Below are 19,438 nucleotides of genomic sequence, written 5' to 3' on the forward strand. Positions count from 1 at the left end.
TAATGAAAGAAGATGTTGTGATCCCAAAAAATATCGATTGTAATCATAGTAGTATCGAGTAAATACGCTCCTGTACTTGGTATCAATACAGTGGATGTTAGGTGTGGATCCACCAATGGCAGTGGATCTACCGAATACGATTCGTTAGTATTGCGGTACTATACTAATACCGATATACCGTACAACACTAGTTTGAATATAGGAAAATAAAACACTGCACTTTCATAAAGTGATTATTTGGTGCACCACAACATGGAGCCCGTGAACCAGGAGTGGTACACATACCACAGTTTGAGAATCCCTCTTTTATTGATTTAAATTGAGGGTAACAAACTCGTTTTCATCGAGGGCTTCTACTTGTAACAGCCAAAAATATCTGAATTTGCCTCTGCATTTGATTATTATATATACTGTAACACACAAATCTGTAGATTTTACATTTTTAAAAAATGCGTTAAGTCCGTCACCAGAATATTACTGTAAAAAATCGTGTTGTTTTCCACATCATACTACGGTGAATGGAAACAATGCATTAAAAAAAAATGCCAGTTTACTCGCAATAATTTTGCTGTAAAATTTACAGTGTTTTTTTTTACAACAACTGTAAACATTCTACCACTGTTTTTTTTTTTAGGTACAATTCTGGCAACTGAGCTGCCAGTTTGTTTATTTTTTACTTTAAAAACAATATGGTACTGTTTTCTATTTACAGCAGGGGTCCCCATACTTTTTGACTCCGGGGCCGCATTGGGGTAAAACAATTTGGCTGGGGGCCGCACTATACATATATATATATATATATATATATACATATATATATATATATATATATATATATATATATATATATATATATATATATATATATTATATGTAAATGTATGTGTGTGTATATAAGTATATGTATATGTAAATGTGTGTAAATGTGTATATATGTATATGTGTATGTATATGTATATGTCCATGTATATATATATATATATATGTATATGTGTATATATTTATTTATTATTTATTTATATATATATATATATATATATATATATATATATATATATATGTATATGTGTCTATATGTGTGTGTGTGTGTATATATATATATATATATATATATATATGTATACATACATATATATTCCGCACTTGCTGCATGTCACGTTATCGATGGTAAAATACATTTTTAGACAATATGATTTGCCTGAGTGGCTAGGATACGGTAGAAAATTGACTAGTAAGGACAAATTAAAAAAATTATAACAATACAAAAAAATTAAAAAAATTAAAACTTTTTTTTTTTTTTTTACTTGGGACTTCCCGCGGGCCTTATTTTGGACGCTGGGGGGCCGTAGTTTGGGGACCCCTGATTTACAGTAATACACCGTAAAAACACTGACCACAGATTTGACCAGTAAAAGCCTGGTAGCTAAGATGACAGAATTTTACTGTAAAAAAAAAACAACCAAAAAACGATTATACGCTGTAAAACTTTTAAAAATGTTACTGTACAATCTATTGTCATTTTTAAAGTGTACAATTTGGATATGTTGCTTTAAATCATAAGTCAAGCAGATATTTGAAAATGTATTATTTGACAACAACAAAAATGTTTGGAAGGTATGTTTATACAATATTTGTTGCAATATTGAAAAATATTAAAGTTGAAAAGGTATGCAATTTTATGCAGTAGATATATTTTTTTCTGTAAAAATGGAAAGAGCGAATACATTTATTAAATTAACATATTTTATTTGACACATATTTATTGACACATGTTATTTTCAGAAGTTGGCAGGCCATCTAAAATGATGTGGTGGGCCAGATTTGGGCCGCGGGCCTTGAGTTCGACAATTGTGCTTGAAATGCTTTTTGGACCCCACCACATGACTCAAATGTCAGGTTTTGGCATTTTGCAAACACACACACGCACACACACACACACACACACAAACACATCTCCTATGTGCCAGGTCGTTTGTTGATTCAATTGCATTTTAAAGCTGCAAAAAAAAGGGAAAAAAAAGATTCTACACCTGCGCATAATTATTATAAAATATATCCTGTAGTTTTAGCTTTAGTAAATACTGATTGCATCATTTACAGATACTCATAAAAATACTCATTAGTATGCAGTTTATAAACACAGTTATTAATGTTTTACTCACTATTGACAAGTACTGAATTAATTATTTATAAAGCATATTTATGGCATGAATATTTGTTTGTATGCAGTTATGTACGCTTTACTCATTATTAATAAGCTCATCTATAAAATGCTTGAAGTTGGCATTTTTTTAATAGGTTAGATCATTTAAAAAGTGCATGTAAAAATATCCTTAGGTGTACTTTGACACATGCACTTACATCCAGTATTTATACATTTTAATAATGGTTATTGGGTTAGCTTTACTATATATTTATGTGTGTGTATGTCTATGTATATATATATATATATATATATATATATATATATATATATATATATAATTATTTATTAGTAGTATTTTTTATTTATTTGCTTAATCCATTCCACAATTTAATTCCACATACTGATACTGATATAGTAAAGGTTTTAAGGGTTGTACGTGCGTACAAATGTTCTAAATTTCCCCCAAAGTTATATGTGTCCTCTTGTGATGTGAATAACTGTTTTACATTCTCGGGTAGCAGGTTATGATTCGCTTTGTGAATAAATTCAGCTGTTTGCTCATGAAACAAAATATTGAATTTCAATATGTTAGATTCCATAATTAAAGGGTTTGAATGTTTTCTATAAACAACAATATCTATTATTTTCATCGACCTTTTTTGTAAGAATTATTGAAGTGTAGATATTTTCCCATATTTATACCCAATAACTCAGATATGATATCACACGCGAGCAGTACAGACTATGGAGTCATTTTTGGTCCAGATCATATTTAGATTCCCCGAAAGGGACAAACGGTAGAAAATGGATGGATGGAATATACTTTAGGGGCAGCACAGTGGAACATGGGTTAGTGTGTGTGCCTCACAATAAGAAGGTCCTAGGTTCGAGGTCTTTCTGAGTGGAGTTTGTATGTTATCCCCGAGACTTGCGTGGGTTCCCTCCGGGTATTCCGCTGTCGTGCGAAGTTCTGTATCCCTGAAATATTTAGTATCCCCTACCGTGGGAGCACGCATGGGGGCGGAGCTATGTGTCTTGTCCAAACAGCGGCAGCACTTCCGTGATATTAATGATGTAAATGATTATAAATATTATGTAACCCGTACTAACTTTTTTTGTGTGGTTAATAACATGAGTCCACATTCACAAGTGTTGTTGATGATGCTAAATATGTACAGAATAAACCACGTGAAGTTAATACATCATTTGAGGAAAATAGAAGGGAACACATTTTATGGCAGCACAGAAATATGCTGAAATATTATGTAACGAGCGATGTCCGATAATGGCTTTTTGCCGATATCCGATATTCCGATATTGTCCAACTCTTTAATTACCGATACCGATATATACAGTCGTGGAATTAACACATTATGCCTAATTTGGACAACCAGGTATGGTGAAGATAAGGTCCTTTTTAAAAAAATATATACATATAAAATAAAATAAGATAAATTAAAAACATTTTCTTGAATAAAAAAGAAAGTAAAACAATATAAAAACAGTAACATAGAAACTAGTAATTAATGAAAATGAGTAAAATTAACTGTTAAAGGTTGGTACTATTAGTGGACCAGCAGCACGCACAATCATGTGTGCTTACGGACTGTATCCCTTGCAGACTGTATTGATATATATTGATATATAATGTAGGAACCAGAATATTAATAACAGAATGAAACAACCCTTTTGTGTGAATGAGTGTAAATGGGGGAGGGAGGTTTTAATAAGTGTATCTTGTGTTTTTTATGTTGATTTAATAAATAAATTTAAAAAAAACAAAAACAAAAACGATACCGATAATAAAAAATAAAAAACGATACCAATAATTTCCGATATTACATTTTAAAGCATTTATCGGCCGATATTATCGGACATCTCTATATGTAACCCTTACTAACTTTTTTTTTGTGATTAATAACATGAGTCCAAATTCATATTTTTGTTGTTGATACTAAGTATGTACAGAATAAATCACATGAAGTTAATACATGATCATTTGAGGAAAATAGAACGAGGACACATTTTATGGCAGCACAGAAATATTATGTAACCCCTACTAACTTTGTTTTTTGTGATTGATAACATGAGTCCAAATTCCCATTTTTGTTGTTGATGCTAAGTATGTACAGAATAAACCACGTAAAGTGAATACATCATTTGAGAAAAGTAGAAGGGGGGACACATTTTATGGCAGCACAGAAATATGCTGAAATATTATGTAACCCTTACTAACTTCTTTGTAATGAATAAAATGAGTCCAAATTCACTAGTTTTGTACAATGCCATTGTACTTGTGGCCAAAGACACGCACCTGGGGATAAGGGACACTAAATTGGCCCGAGTGTTGGGCGACTTGTCCAGGGTGTACGCCGCCGTCCGCCCCAATGCAGCTGGGATAGGCTCCAGTCCACCCACGCGACGGACAAGCGGTAGGTAATGGAATATACTTTAATTAATCATTCACATATAACTGTGTTTGTAAACTGCGTACTAGCGAGTGTTTATGTCAGTATTTACTAAATGCTTTATAAGTTAAAGTACCCACGATAGTCACACACACACACACACACACACACTACGAGTGGTGAAATTATTCTCTGCATTTGACCCATCACCCTTGATCACCCCCTGGGAGGTGAGGGGAGCAGTCAGCAGCAGCGGTGGCCACGCCCGGGAATCATTGTTGGTGATTTAACCCCCAATTCCAACCCTTGATGCGGAGTGCCAAGCAGGGAGGCAATGGGTCCCATTTTTATAGTCTTTGGTATGACTCGGCCGGGGTTTGAACTCACGACCTACCGATCTCAGGGCGGACACTCTAACCACGACGCACTACTGAATACAATAGAATGGACTTTATTGTCATTATATGTGCATATAATGAGATTAAGGACTCCAACTTAAGGTGCGGTAGTGGGAACAAATATGGGGTAAAAATAAATTACACAACAGGTAATAAAGAAAAAACTAACAATTGAAATAAACAGACTATTATCCAATAAAAATAATAAGCAGTCCTGTACAATATACAAAACACTATAGAAATACAAAATACTGTACAATATACAGAACAAGAACCGGAGTAATAAATAATCGGTGTCGGACGTATTGCACTCGAAGGGTAATATTGCACAGTAGGGTATTAGGGTAGGATATTGTATAGGGGCAAATTATTATTACAAGTTAGAGTTCAAGATGGTGACAGCTCTGGGAAAGAAGCTGTTGGCAATAAAGTGTTGCCAGAAACTTTTACCAAATAAACTTCAAAATAGTTATTTAAGCCCTTTTTTTTCTCTCCATTAAGACATGACAAAAAACATTAACCTTTGTACTTAAGTCCGGTAAACACTTTAATTGAAACAATCTTGAGCATTATTGTAACACTTATCCACAGTGGAAATGTTCATTCTGGTTGTAAAATGACAAATGTTCATAATAAGACTTTTTCTTTTCACCAATTTGAAGCCAATGATGAGAGTTAAATCCATCCATCCATCCATTTTCTACCGCTTATTCCCTTCGGGGTCGCTGGAGCCTATCTCAGCTATAATAAACAAAACAAAAATAGAAGAGTTGTAGTCAGGATGGAGAATAACAGTTATTTTTTTATTTATTGTGGCAAAATGCAGAAAACATGCACAAAGTGAGGCAGATGAGGTAGTTTATCTGCATGTCAGTTGGCTAAAGAAACGGAAAACATACGCAACATTTATTGCAGGTTTTACAAAAACATTGTTTGCATATAAAAAGTAATTCCTTATGGGCCAGTGATTGTAGAGTACGTCATTGAAAGCAGCTTGAACTGTGCTGCAGAGGGAACAAACATTTCCATTGTTACTGTTTATTCCATCGATGAAAAGTAACCGATGGGTTCAAGATGAAATGTAAATACAAAGACGGTATTATGTAGACCATTACTGACCATATATTCTTGACTACTTGAACTGGAGCCAAAGACCTTGGATTGTATGACAAGTCTTGGTGTAAATGGCCACGTTCAATGGGAAGCAAGAAGGTAAAGGACAAAGAAATACTGCCAAGATAGTGAAATGGAATGTTTCAAACCTGTCAACAGCTGCAAAGAAGAGAATTGGATTGAGCAGATTTTAGCAAAGTGTGCAACATGTTGAACTACCCCCAGTAAGGTTTGCCGAGCACACACACAAACACATTTTTGAATCCGCATTGGAAATAAACAAATGGCGATTATGGATATCTGCACCAAAAAAAAAACCCAGTGTTGTACGAATGTTGCTCTCCTATTGGCAACCCTGACCCATCCTCCTGGTGTAGGCGTCCCAGCCCGACTTCCTGTAACCCTCAGCAGCTTCAAGCCTATCAGACGCCTCGAGGATTCCTCTGCCAACAATGATGATATCGGAGCCCTTGTTGTAGATCACATCCTCTGGAGTGGTGTACTGCTGGCCCAGAACATCTGCTGTGGGCCACAAAGGGGAGGAGTCAGGAAGACAGGTCAGTGATCAGCCAGTTTGTTTTGAGCCACAGCACCCTCTAGTGTTTACCAAGAATCCTAACATGAAAACATTTTTCCCAGGGAGAGTTAGTCCTTTGATCATTTTCAGTCTTAGCACTAAACTATGATGAGGTAAAATAAAATAAATAACTGCTTGTTTAAATAGTAAAAGCAAGAAAGGGACGTTTCCTCAATGCTAATTACCTCAACTGCTTCTACAAAGGAGGTCCTCGGTCTACGTACGTACAAGTTCCGTTTTTACAACGGTGTTCTGAGTCTACATATAACCACACTCAGATATTTAAAAAGCATTGGCTTAGACCAAGCATGCGACTGATGTTGGTCAGTATTCTCTTTCTTTGACACACTGCCATCAGAATATTCTGTCTCATAATGGAGGTTAAAACTTAAAGGGGAACATTATCACCAGACCTATGTAAGCGTCAATATATACCTTGATGTTGCAGAAAAAAAGACCATATATTTTTTTAACCGATTTCCGAACTCTAAATGGGTGAATTTTGGCGAATTAAACGCCTTTCTAATATTCGCTCTCGGAGCGATGACGTCACAACGTCACATCGGGAAGCAATCCAACATTTTCTCAAACACCGAGTCAAATGCCTCGTCGGTGTGTTGTCGGAGGGTGTAACAACACGAGCAGGGACAGATTCAAGTTGCACCAGTGGCCCAAAGATGCGAAAGTGGCAAGAAATTGGACGTTTGTTCCGCACACTTTACCGACGAAAGCTATGCTACGACAGAGATGGCAAGAATGTGTGGATATCCTGCGACACTCAAAGCAGATGCATTTCCAACGATAAAGTCAAAGAAATCTGCCGCCAGACCCCCATTGAATCTGCCGGAGAGTGTGAGCAATTCAGGGACAAAGAACCTCGGTAGCACGGCAAGCAATGGCGGCAGTTTGTTCCCGCAGACGAGGGAGCTAAACCCCCTATCGACCGTAGCTTCCCTGGCCTGCTGACATCAACTCCAAAACTGGACAGATCAGCTTTCAGGAAAAGAGCGCGGATGAGGGTATGTCTACAGAATATAATAATTGATGAAAATTGGGCTGTCTGCACTCTCAAAGTGCATGTTGTTGCCAAATGTATTTCATATGCTGTAAACCTAGTTCATAGTTGTTAGTTTCCTTTAATGCCAAACAAACACATACCAATCGTTGGTTAGAAGGCGATCGCCAAATTCGTCCTTGCTTTCTCCCGTGTCGCTGGCTGTCGTGTCGTTTTCGTCGGTTTCGCTTGCATACGCTTCAAACCGATATGGCTCAATAGCTTCAGTTTCTTCTTCAATTTCGTTTTCGCTACCTACCTCCACACTACAACCATCCGTTTCAATACATTCGTAATCTGTTGAATCGCTTAAGCCGCTGAAATCCGAGTCTGAATCCGAACTAATGTCGCTATAGCTTGCTGTTCTTTCCGCCATGTTTGTTTGTGTTGGCTTCACTATGTGACGTCACAGGAAAATGGACGGGTGTTTATAACGATGGTTAAAATCAGGCACTTTGAAGCTTTTTTTAGGGATATTGCGTGATGGGTAAAATTTTGAAAAAAACTTCGAAAAATATAATAAGCCACTGGGAACTGATTTTTAATGGTTTTAACAATTCTGAAATTGTGATAATGTTCCCCTTTAAGGTAATTTGTATTATTTATTTTTATTTTTGTACAGTATTAATAATTTATCGGAGTACTTTGTAACCATAAAACGCGCGTAAATAAAATCCTGATATGATACCTATATTGGATACGTGAGTGTTGGTCGATACCGATGTTTATCAATACCATATTAGCAGGAATTATAGGGCATACTTTTTATTATTTGGTAGTGTGGAATGTTAGAAAAGTTTTGATTACCGTATTTTTCGGATTATAAGTCGCAGTTTTTTTTCATAGTTTGGCCGTGGGTGCGACATATATTCCGGAGCGACATATGTGTGAAATTATTAACACATTACAGTAAAATATCAAATGATATTATTTATCTCATTCGCGTAAGAGACGAAGCAAATGGCAGCAATCGTCACTCACACGTCAACCAATAAGAATTCGGCGGGGGAGGGTCATGGCAGAAGTGCATTGTGGGTCATGGGATGCTAACTGCTATATGCTACTGCCGTAGCTATTAAAATGGATCACATCAACATTGGCGGTAACTTATAAAAACTGAGAAGGACTGAACCAAAATAGCACCGAAAAGGAAATCATATCCTGCAGATTACAAGCTGGACGTAGTGAAATATGCTGCAGAGAACGGCAATCGAGCAGCAGAAAGGACATACCAGAGGCAACACCGGGGAGGAAGATTTCATGGGATTTAGCGATCGGGAGTGTTTGGTAAACGTATAGCATGTTCTATATGTTGTAGTTATTTGAATGACTCTTGCCATGATGTGTTGCGTTAACATACCAGGCACGTTCTCAGTTGGTTATTTGTGCGTCATATAGCATACACTTATTCAGCCTGTTGTTCACTATTCTTTATTTATTTTGAATTGCCTTTCAAATGTCTATTCTTGGTGTTGGATTTTATCAAATAAATTTCCCCCAAAAATGCGACTTATACTCCAGTGCGACGTATATATGTTTTTTTCCTTCTTTATTGTGCATTTTCGGCCGGTGCAACGTATACTCCGTTGCGACTTATAGTCTGAAAAATACAGTAAGTGAAATTAATCAAACAGTAGAAGGGTAGATATGAAAATACACTAACCTAAAAGCACATACTTTTATTTTGTAGGGTGAAAGGTTAGCAAAGGTTTCATCAAGTTAAATTACTAAGAGATGTGGGTAGGAAGTGGGTTCCAGAGGGAGGGGGCAGCAACTGAAAATGCCTTGTAGCTTCAGGTCCGTCGCTTGGTCTTGGGGATTTGCAGACAGTTGCCATCGTCACACCTGAGGGCTCGGGAGAGAACATGGTGGTGAAGGAGGTTGTAGATGTAGGGGAGAGCCTTCTTGTTGAGGGCCTTGTAGGTGGTGAGTAGATCTATGAAGTTGATTTTGTGTCGGACTGGTAGCCAGTGAAGGTTACGGAGGACTGGTGTGATGTGTTCCCTGGAGCGGGTATCGGTGAAAAGGCAAATGGTTGATGACTTTGGTGGTGGTGCCGTAGAGGAGACTAATGGTATAATAAAGCCTAGATTAAATGAAAGAATTATGAATGTCTCTGCAGCAGTGGAATAGAGTTTAGGTCGGAGACGGGCAATGTCTTGAAAGTGGGAGAATGCAATGTTGGTGGTCTGGTTGGCATGGGTCAAGAAGGAGATGATGGCGTCAAAGAAGACTTCTAGGTTACGGACTACAGTGAAGGGGGTGACCATGTAGCAATCAATATAGAGGGAAAGGTTCTGGGTGGAGTGGGTAAGGGTGTCTGGGCCAATGATTAGGACTTCTGATGTATTGCAGTTGAGTTTTAGAAAGCTTGTTTGCATCCAGGTTTTTATGTCAGTCAGGCAGGCGGTAAAGGTGGAGAGGGTGATGGTTTTGGAGGGGAGGTAGAACTGTGTGTCGTCGGCGTAACAGTTGAACCAGAGATCATGGCGGTTAAGGATCTGTCCAAGGGGAACAATGTCTGCATTGTTCCCATTGGACAGATCCTTAACCGCCATGATGAAATAGGGGAAATAGGATCCCCCTATTTCCAAGAGTGGAAATAGGGGGATCAAGCACTGAGCCCTGGGGGACACAATAGGTAACAGGAGCTGTGGCAGATTGGCAGTTGTTTATGGAAAATAATCAGAGAGATAGGATTGGAACCAGGATAGGGTAATGCCAATAGTGGATTTTAGGCGGGATATGGGTATGGAACGATTAATGGTATAAAAGGCAGCACTGAGGTCGAAGAGGATGAAGATGTTGAGGGTTCCGGTGTCAGAGGATAACAGAAGGTCAATGGTCACTTTGATGAGGGCAGTCTTTTTGCTGTGTTTGGAGTAGAAACCAGATTGGAACTGTTCAAAGAAGTCATTAACATCCGAGTCAGCAGTGAATTGCTTGGCTACGACTCGATCCAGAACTTTTGACAGAAAAGGCAGATTGGAGATGGGCCGGTAGTTGTTGGGGGAGTCAGGGTCAAGGCTAGGTTTTTTGAGTATGGGTGTGACTGCAGCCAGTTTTGGGGGAGAGGGGACGTGACCGGAGGAGAGGGAGGTGTTTAACGATTTAGTGATGAGTGGGTCCAGCTGCGGGCACGGCTCCCAGAGAAGAACACTCCAGAGCATGTCAGGTCACCATGATGCATTGGCTCTTCACTGGACTGGCAGTCAGTTACCCAGGCCTACAGCATGTGAAGGCGACCTGGACAACTACGCTAGTCAAGCTAGGTTTCGTAGAAGGCAGCGGTCACGGCAGAAAAGGCTAACTGCACAATACCTCTCCGTGGCAATAAAGGGCATTGATCCAATTCAAAAAGTCAGGTTTGAGGATGTTCAGAAGACAAACCACCTCTCAGCTGCAGTGTGGGAATATAAATCCAACTACAGTGTGGGAATATAAATCAAACTACAGTGGATCAAAGAAAGGATCAGCTGGTGGTATCAGGTATTGTGCCGCACAGCTAAAAATAACAAGCGCGGTCGTTGAATTGCACAAGAACTAAGAGATAAGTTAAAATGTAAGGAACAAATAGCAAATTATTCTAATTAAAACAGTTAAAAACTAGCACAGATTAAGCTCAAGATTGAACAGAGAAGTGGGAAATCCACAATGCCAGCGTCCTCCGGCTATAGGATGACTGTGGACATTTTCTTTCATTATTACTATACAGTATATTAGGACTATTTTACATTACGTTCATTGTATAGATTGTGTTGATAATTTATTCAGTGTAAGAGCATGATTTATTGTCGAGAAAAGCTTTGAGCCTGTCTGCATAAAGCCAATTTAAAAAAATTAAAATGTAATTGCATATTGTTCTATTGTGTTGACAGTTTAAAAGCAACATGTCTTCTTTCACTTGTTATCTTTGCATTTTAAATAGTAATTGCAGTTTTGAAGAGAAAAATCGCAATTAAGTTTTTTTCTAAAAAAAACGCGCAGCCCTACTTAATGTCTAAACATATTTTGTCAAACAAAGTCAATTCAGTCACCTCCAGCCTTCATTTGTACCCCAGGGGTCATGTGGATGAACTCAGGCCTCTTTGTGATCTTCGAACCACAGATAAAGCCCATCACAAAATCTGAATGTTCCTCAGCCATTTTCACCTGTAAAGACATTTATTAGTACAGATTAAAGTGACCATGAGATACAGTGGAGTTTTGATTTTCCCTCTTTCCACTGATACATGGAAAAACGTCACCTCTTTGCATTGGTGGCTGGACAACTACTGATGTGAGTTTACTGCTAAGCCAGCATGCTTACCACAGCCTTTGTGTACTCGCCAGTCGCCAGCGAGCCCTGAGAGCTCATCTGTGCAATGAGCAGACAGCCTCGGCCCAGGGGTCTCCCAACAGAAGCCAGGCCGCTCACTACGCCTGGTCCTGGCACTGCATGAGCGTTCACTATGTGGGACCATGAAGAAATCTGGTACAAACCACCTGGAGACCAAAGAAGATTTTAAAAGTCTACACACTACTGCAATGTTTCTGCAGGTATCATAAAATCTATTTCAATGCTTTGTAATGCCTTTTTTATGCCACTTAAAATAAATGTACGATAATGCATATGTCCCAGTGCAGGTAGTTATTGTATACAAGTCAAAAGCCTATAACTGTCTGTAAAGAAAAAAATGCGTTTTATTACTTGATACTCGTTAGTAAATTAGAATGGGTTCAGAAGACTGTTTAATATGAGAGTGTAATTTAATTTATTTTTAAGGAAATGGTAGCAACAGCCACCAGTTGTGGTGGCGTCGTGGCAACAGCAGAATTTGCTTTGTTGGATACGCCAAACATTTTTGGCACCGACTGCCTTCAATCGCCGACTTGCAATTAGCGTATGTGATTTCACCGCATTACATTTTTTTACTACCTCTGGACATCAGATTTAATGCTTTTTAATGCCATTTAAGGCCTTATTTTTTGGAAAATCCATTAAATGCTTTTTATTGACCCGCAGAAACCCTGTACTAGTACACACTACTAAGTTATTAACGGGTACATGTAACAATTTCAATAAAAACCCATATGAAATAGTTTTCTGGGTGATTAAATTAACTGTAGTACAATAGTACTACTTCTCACTATCAGGTAGGGCTGGGCGATATGGCCTTTTTTTAATATCTCAATATTTTTAGACCATATCGCGATACACAATATAAATCTCGATATTTTGCCTTAGCCTTGAATTAACACTTGATGCATATAATCACAGCAGTATGATGATTCTATGTGTCTACATTAAAACATTTTTCTTCATACTGCATTAATAAAGCTACTTTTAAACTTTCAGGCAGAGAAGGAAATCACAACTATGTCAATTTACCAAAACTGTATTTATTAAACAGTTAAGCAGTGGCACAAACATTCATGTCATTTCCAAAACAGAAAGTGCAAGATTGTCAGAGACATTTTAAAACAAGCGATTGGTTTAAAACATGATGTCACACAAGATATTTCAATAAGTGTCAAATAAAAATGAGCTGCATAATAGGAAATCAAATAGTGTTCGTCTTTCGCTATGTGGTGGGTTACTGCGGACGTTATCTCCTTCTGTTAACTCTTTTTTTCATACGGTTTTGATGTGGAAATGTTTGCCTCGGCATTTTGATGGTGTGGCACCGAACGGAGATGTTGACATGTGAAGTTTCAAGCACTCTTTAGGTGACTTTTCAAATGATGCTACATATTAGCAGTAATGCTACTTTTTGTAGAAACGCTTTCGCCCCACACTTGACAAATTACGGAAGTCTGTTCGACATATTCCCACTTGAAGCCAAACCACCGCCAGACGATGGACACCCTGCTGTTTTTCTTGGGAATTAATTATTCCTTCATTTGTTACCAGATTCGCACCTTCTTTCTCTCGTCTTCCCACTCGCATCACAGCTAACTTTAGCCATGCTGCTACCTCTCTGCTCAAGGAGGGCGTATACGTATGTGATGTGTGACGTGACAGTATGTGACGTGTGTAAGAAGGTGCGCTTGTTGTCTGTGAGAAGGAGCGACAAGACAGAGTGAGAAGAGCCTGTAGTGTAATGCCCGCAGCTAAAAGCAACCGCGTGAGAACGTATACTCGAATATCAAGATATAGTCATTTTCTATATCGCACAGAGACAAACCCGCGATATATCGCATATATCGATATATCGTGTATATCGATATATCACACAGCCCTACTATCAGGAGAACAAAGTTAGCCTACTTTGGTCATATTGCTAGAGTAAACAACCTTGAGAGATTGCCACTAGACGGAACAATGAATAGTAAACGATGGCGAGGTAGACCAAGAATAACCTCAAAGACTGGACCCTACAGAAATATTATGAATGCATTCGTGTGGCTCAAAATCACGAAACATGGAGGCTCAAGACTGCTGACCGGCGACCAGGCCTCTTGATTATTTTTTATTTATTTTATTTTTTTTAAAGGGTTTATTTTTTTTGTGTGTATGTGTACATGTGAGCATATGTATATGTATGTAGGTGTATTAATGTGTATATATGTGTGTGTATGTATGTGTATATGTATATGCATGCATGTGTATGTGTGTATGTATGTGTATGTGTGTATATGTATATACATATACTGTATGTATGTGTATATGTATGTGTAGGTGTGTGTGTATGGGTGTAGATGTCCGGTGGCTCGATTGGCCTGGCTGTGGATGAGTTGGGGTAGGGGGGTTGGCGGCCTCGGTGGTAGCTGGGGGTGTGCGTTGTTGTGGTTTACGGGGTCGGTCGCTTTTTTGTTTCGGTTTCGGCGATCGCGGGTGTTTGTCCTGCGAACGGTAGCGGTGATGGTTGCTGTGGTGCTACCAGCGGTTGGCATTGCTGTGTTGGGTTTGAGTGGTTGGAGGCTGTGATTGGTATCTGTGCGCTTGTGGGGTTGTGGGGGCTGGCTGGCGTTGGCTTGCCGGCTGGTTTGGGAACGGACATGCGGACGGGATGCATTGGCTTCTTCCCCCGTTGGGGGGTTCCGTCCCCTGGCCGGGACTCGTATGGGCACGTTGCTGTGTGGATGGCCGGGATGCAGCGTTTGCATTGGGCATGGGGGATGTGCAGTTTTTCTGTGTTCGGTTGCTGGTGTGGACTCTGCAGGGTTGGGTTGGGGCTGGCTTTGTTTGGCGGGGGGTGGACTTGCGTGGCGTCACGTTAAAGTGTTCTGGTGTGGGTCACGGTAGGCCATAGTTCCTGGTTGTCGCCTACATGGACTGGGGGGGGGACTGTGTGTGCTATAAGTAGGAGAAGTAGAGGGCCCTCTACTCCTCCTACTTATAGCACACACAGTCACACATATATAAGACTTTGGGGGATTGTCCTGCGGGGAGGCATGGCGGGGGGGATGAGGATGCCTCCTATGGGGCTCCAGTCCTCCTGTCTTGTCCTCTGCTCGTCCATCCCTCAATCTTAGCTGCATATTAGACACTTGGGATTTGGGGGGCTCGGCTTGGTTGGGACCCACCATGACCTTGATGTCCCCCAATTTTAATCGCATTATTAGTTCCCACAAGCATACATATCTCACTTACGCTACAGTACACACATCAATAGGGACTGGAGGTCGGATGTAACGGCTGACCTCCTAATTTTAACTACACAGTAGACACTCTGGGGGCCTTGTACACATGCATGGGGGGGTTGGGGTTCGGGAGTACGGCGCACCCCTCATTGCCTCGTCGGCCGGCGCGGGTTGCAGGGACTGCGGTTTGGTGGCCTGCCAGGCTTTTATTCATTTATTATTATTTTTGTATTTATTTTTATTATTTACTTATTTTATTTTATTTTTTAAATTATTTTTAAAATCGTATTATTTATTTGTGTGTGGCGTCGCGCGGGTCTCGCTTCCTGTTGGGTGGGGTCCGTGCCCCTTAGATTGCGCAACAAACATGTCGCTTCTACAAAGAATGTATTGGGGCAAATGCATGATGCAAAGAAAGACTGGCGGAAGAGTTTTTCTGAAGGAACTTTTGGACGAAAATCATGGAAACAAAACTTTTGAATGTCTTGAAGTTCATTCATAATGATCAGTGGATTGATGGAAGGAGTTTTAAATACGAAGGAAAAGACCGTCCATGCTCCGACTGACATGCAGAGAAAGGTTGCTGTTGTTCTGGACTATCTTGTCAGTTGTGCTAAAAGTTAATTGGTTTGGAGTGCACAAATGCAGTGTAGAGATTTGTGTACGCTTTATTATTTGCCTTTAATGTACCTGCTTCATTATCTTTTATCTCATTTGATTTCGTTCAGGGGTCCAAATTAAGTTTGCATTTTACATTTCCTTAGCTACCTTCTTAAATAAACTCTGTTTCTATTTTTCCTATTCTATCCTCCCATCGAGAGGACCATGGTGCTGTTCAGCGTCTTGCAGCCGGTCACTATTGGATCAACTGCCCATCTGCGCATGTGCAACAGTATTTGAACAAACTACCTGAAATCCATTGCCAGATACAATTCAGGGATTTTTAGTCATGCTGCGCAATGGATGGGTTAATTACATAAATATGTTTATCAGAATAAAACAGTGGTACCTCAACGTAAGAGTATTTTGAGATACAAGCGATCTCTCAGCTTTTTGTTAAGCTTTAAATTGAGAGCATCCATCCATCCATCCATCCATCCATCTTCTTCCGCTTATCCGAGGTCGGGTCGCGGGGGCAGCAGCCTAAGCAGGGAAGCCCAGACTTCCCTCTCCCCAGCCACTTCATCCAGCTCTTCCTGTGGGACCCTGAGGCGTTCCCAGGCCAGCCGGGAGACATAGTCTTCCCAACGTGTCCTGGGTCTTCCCCGCGGCCTCCTGCCGGTCGGACGTGCCCTAAACACCTCCCTAGGGAGGCGTTCGGGTGGCATCCTGACCAGATGCCCGAACCACCTCATCTGGCTCCTCTCAATGTGGAGGAGCAGCGGCTTTACTTTGAGCTCCTCCCGGATGGCAGAGCTTCTCACCCTATCTCTAAGGGAGAGCCCCGCCACAGAGCATAGTTTGAGTAAACCCAACCGTTAGAAGCTCTCCAGCTCCCACAGCCTTATAGCTAACATACTCCTGCTGAGGTTTGCTCCCCGCCTGCGCCTGAAGCTGTTGTAGGTATCCACGGTAGACTGTCTGCGCTATGAACTGGTGTTGTCTCAACTTCCCTGCTGCCCAACGACTACTCCTCTGATTGTGGGAGATAGCATAGCAATAGGAATATCTGCTCTTTCAAAGCCATTTCTCGCTGCCATCTCAGCGTTATTGACCAGCAGTCCCTCTTCGGTCACTTGGCTCAATGTCATTATTGGCTCGTATGAGACGGGAAGACGTCAAATCACACCTCACTTAAAAGTATTTCCAAGTCCCCTTCAGTCTGCTTGAAGAGGTAAATTCTTTACATTATTATATTATTTCAATAAACTACTTTTTTTAAACTATATTTGTTATCTAAAAATGTGTTTTTCTTTTTAAAAGTTATGTTATATGTGAAAATATTGTACTGTTACCAAGTTTAGGCCAACAAATGGCATTATGACAATAAATTTGCATGCATGTCAATTTTTTTTAAGTTGATTTAAATTATCCAAGCAAGTAATTAATATACTAATCTAAATTCAAATGTGTTATTAACCTGCGTTAAAAAAAAGTTTGATAGCACTATTTGAAATACAAACACTAATTGTTTTGTGTTATGTAAACAAAAGCCTTCAATTAAACTTGTGTTGATCATAACAGTTGTAACGTCTCACCTTCATATTGGTGCTTGACTGTATTCCCAATGTCAGCAAACTTGCGATCTTCAAAAATGAGAAAATTGTGTTTCTCAGCAACAGCCTGCAGCTTTTGGCTGAAGGCCACAGAGAAATCCTGATACCAGATATCACAAATTCATCATTTTAGATTTTCTAACTTTCTCCTGGAATCAAGTGGACCGGTTAAGCTACTACCTTTAGGATGTCGACGTGGGTCTTCAGGAGGCAAATCTTTGGACCCAGAGTATCTGCCAGGTGGAGCAGCTCCTCAGTGCTTGTAACATCAGCAGAAACACACAGGTTGGACTGCTTCTCTGCCATGACTGTCAATAGCTTTGACGCTAGAGGCTGAACATCTACAAAAATACAAAAACATTGGAGATGAAGCCCGGAATACAACTAAAATGAACTCAAATTAACTTATGAAGAACTAGGTGCCCCAGAGGTGCCTAAACAGCTAACTGTCTCCGTAAATCATGTCAAGCCGCTCCTCTAAAACAATAATACTCCATTTTGGCTAGTACACTACATTTATTTAGTTTTATTATCACTGCAAGACTGTACAACGATGCTAAACATGTTACAGAGGAAAAGCAAAGAGGAGCAGGCAGTAGCCACTAAAAACTAGCTTTATATCACAAAAAAATAAGTGTAAGATTAAGAAGTGTAGATGAAAGTGTAACAGTAAAAAGTAAGTAGAAATTAACAGGAAATCAACAAATACATTAATAAAAGTAAGAGAGGATACTATAAGAGAAACTGCCAGGCTACTCTGTTGTCGCTGCCAGGCACACACTAGGAACACAAATCGATCCATAAATTGTCAGTGTAGAAACCAAGGATCATTTGACTGATACTAGAGTGATTAGTTCAATAGTTTTATTTTCTTAAAATCTTGGGCTTTTTACATTTTTGTAAATTTTTACAAACTCAGGGAATAATTCCTAGGACACAGAAGGACTTTAAAGGTAAAAAAAAAAAAAAAAATTCTGTTGTAGTAGTTTGTTTTTTTTGAAGTTATTGTGTGCTATTGAATTTGTTTAATTTATTTCAAACATGCATACAAAGTTAGATAAAAATAATCTGCTGTTTACACATTTACAATGCAACATGTCCAAAATTAACTAATTGTTTTGGTTAAACATCCATCCATCCATTTTCTACCGCTTGTCCCTTTTGGGGTCGCTGGAGCCTATCTCAGCTGCATTCGGGCGGAAGGCTGGGTACACCCTGGACAAGTCACCACCTCATCACAGGGCCAACACAGATAGACAACATTCACACTCACATTCACACACTAGAATTGTGTGTAATAAAAGAAAATAATGGACTTGTTTAATCATTATAACGTCAATAGCACTCAACAAAAACTAATGAAAACTATTACGGTTAATACATACAATTGGTATCGGCCAATTTCTCTCATGGATGATTGGAATCAGCAGCATAAAAGCCTGTGGACCTTCTTTTTTTTTATGAGGTTTTTACAAATAAAGTGAGCATTTGTAAAAATATAATCCTGTCGAAAGAAACTTCATAAAATGTGTATTTTCAAGTTCAAATTATTAATATTTATATACAGCTTGAAATTAGCCCTGAGCAAATAGTAAATTGTTGACCCTGCCTCTTAAAATAATCTGAATCGTTCAAATCCATACCGTGCCCAACCCTGATTGGTTCCACCTGTATTTGTCTATTTACTATTTTATCATGACAGAAAGACAGTTATGAAAATACATTTCACTAAAACAAGAAATGGATTGTGGCCCACACTGAACATTTCATACTTGGCAGTTTGGCTCTGGCTTCATAGGTCAGCTCCTGTTCCACACATTGCTTCTTTGATACCGGGACATAATGTCCATTATCTTCATTGGGTCTAAAAAAAAAAAAAAAAGACATGGCAAATGTCAAAAACATTTAAAAGTGATTGATTCTGACAGTGCTTGCAAATGGATTGTGAGAGAGTTATTTT

General features: G+C 39.2%; 1 protein-coding gene across 3 annotated transcripts in view; it reads right to left on the reverse strand.

The window, feature by feature from the left end:
• Positions 1–5,539: 5,539 nt before the first annotated feature.
• The window catches only part of umps (uridine monophosphate synthetase), a 38,174-nt gene continuing 24,275 nt past the window's right edge, over positions 5,540–19,438 (reverse strand). The window contains exons 3-8 of one of the 3 annotated variants that reach the window (XM_061926491.2): positions 19,251–19,342; positions 17,659–17,819; positions 17,461–17,578; positions 12,006–12,181; positions 11,734–11,848; positions 5,540–6,587 (exon numbers count right to left, since the gene is read on the reverse strand). In XM_061926491.2, coding sequence (XP_061782475.1) covers positions 6,409–6,587; positions 11,734–11,848; positions 12,006–12,181; positions 17,461–17,578; positions 17,659–17,819; positions 19,251–19,342 — 841 coding nt within the window. In that variant the 3' untranslated portion in view covers positions 5,540–6,408. The remainder of the gene's footprint in view (positions 6,588–11,733; positions 11,849–12,005; positions 12,182–17,460; positions 17,579–17,658; positions 17,820–19,250; positions 19,343–19,438) is intronic. The other 2 variants (XM_061926490.2, XM_061926489.2) reach the window with 2 other exon arrangements.

This window comes from Nerophis lumbriciformis, linkage group LG31 (genome assembly GCF_033978685.3).
Source record: "Nerophis lumbriciformis linkage group LG31, RoL_Nlum_v2.1, whole genome shotgun sequence".
NCBI lineage: Eukaryota > Metazoa > Chordata > Actinopteri > Syngnathiformes > Syngnathidae > Nerophis > Nerophis lumbriciformis.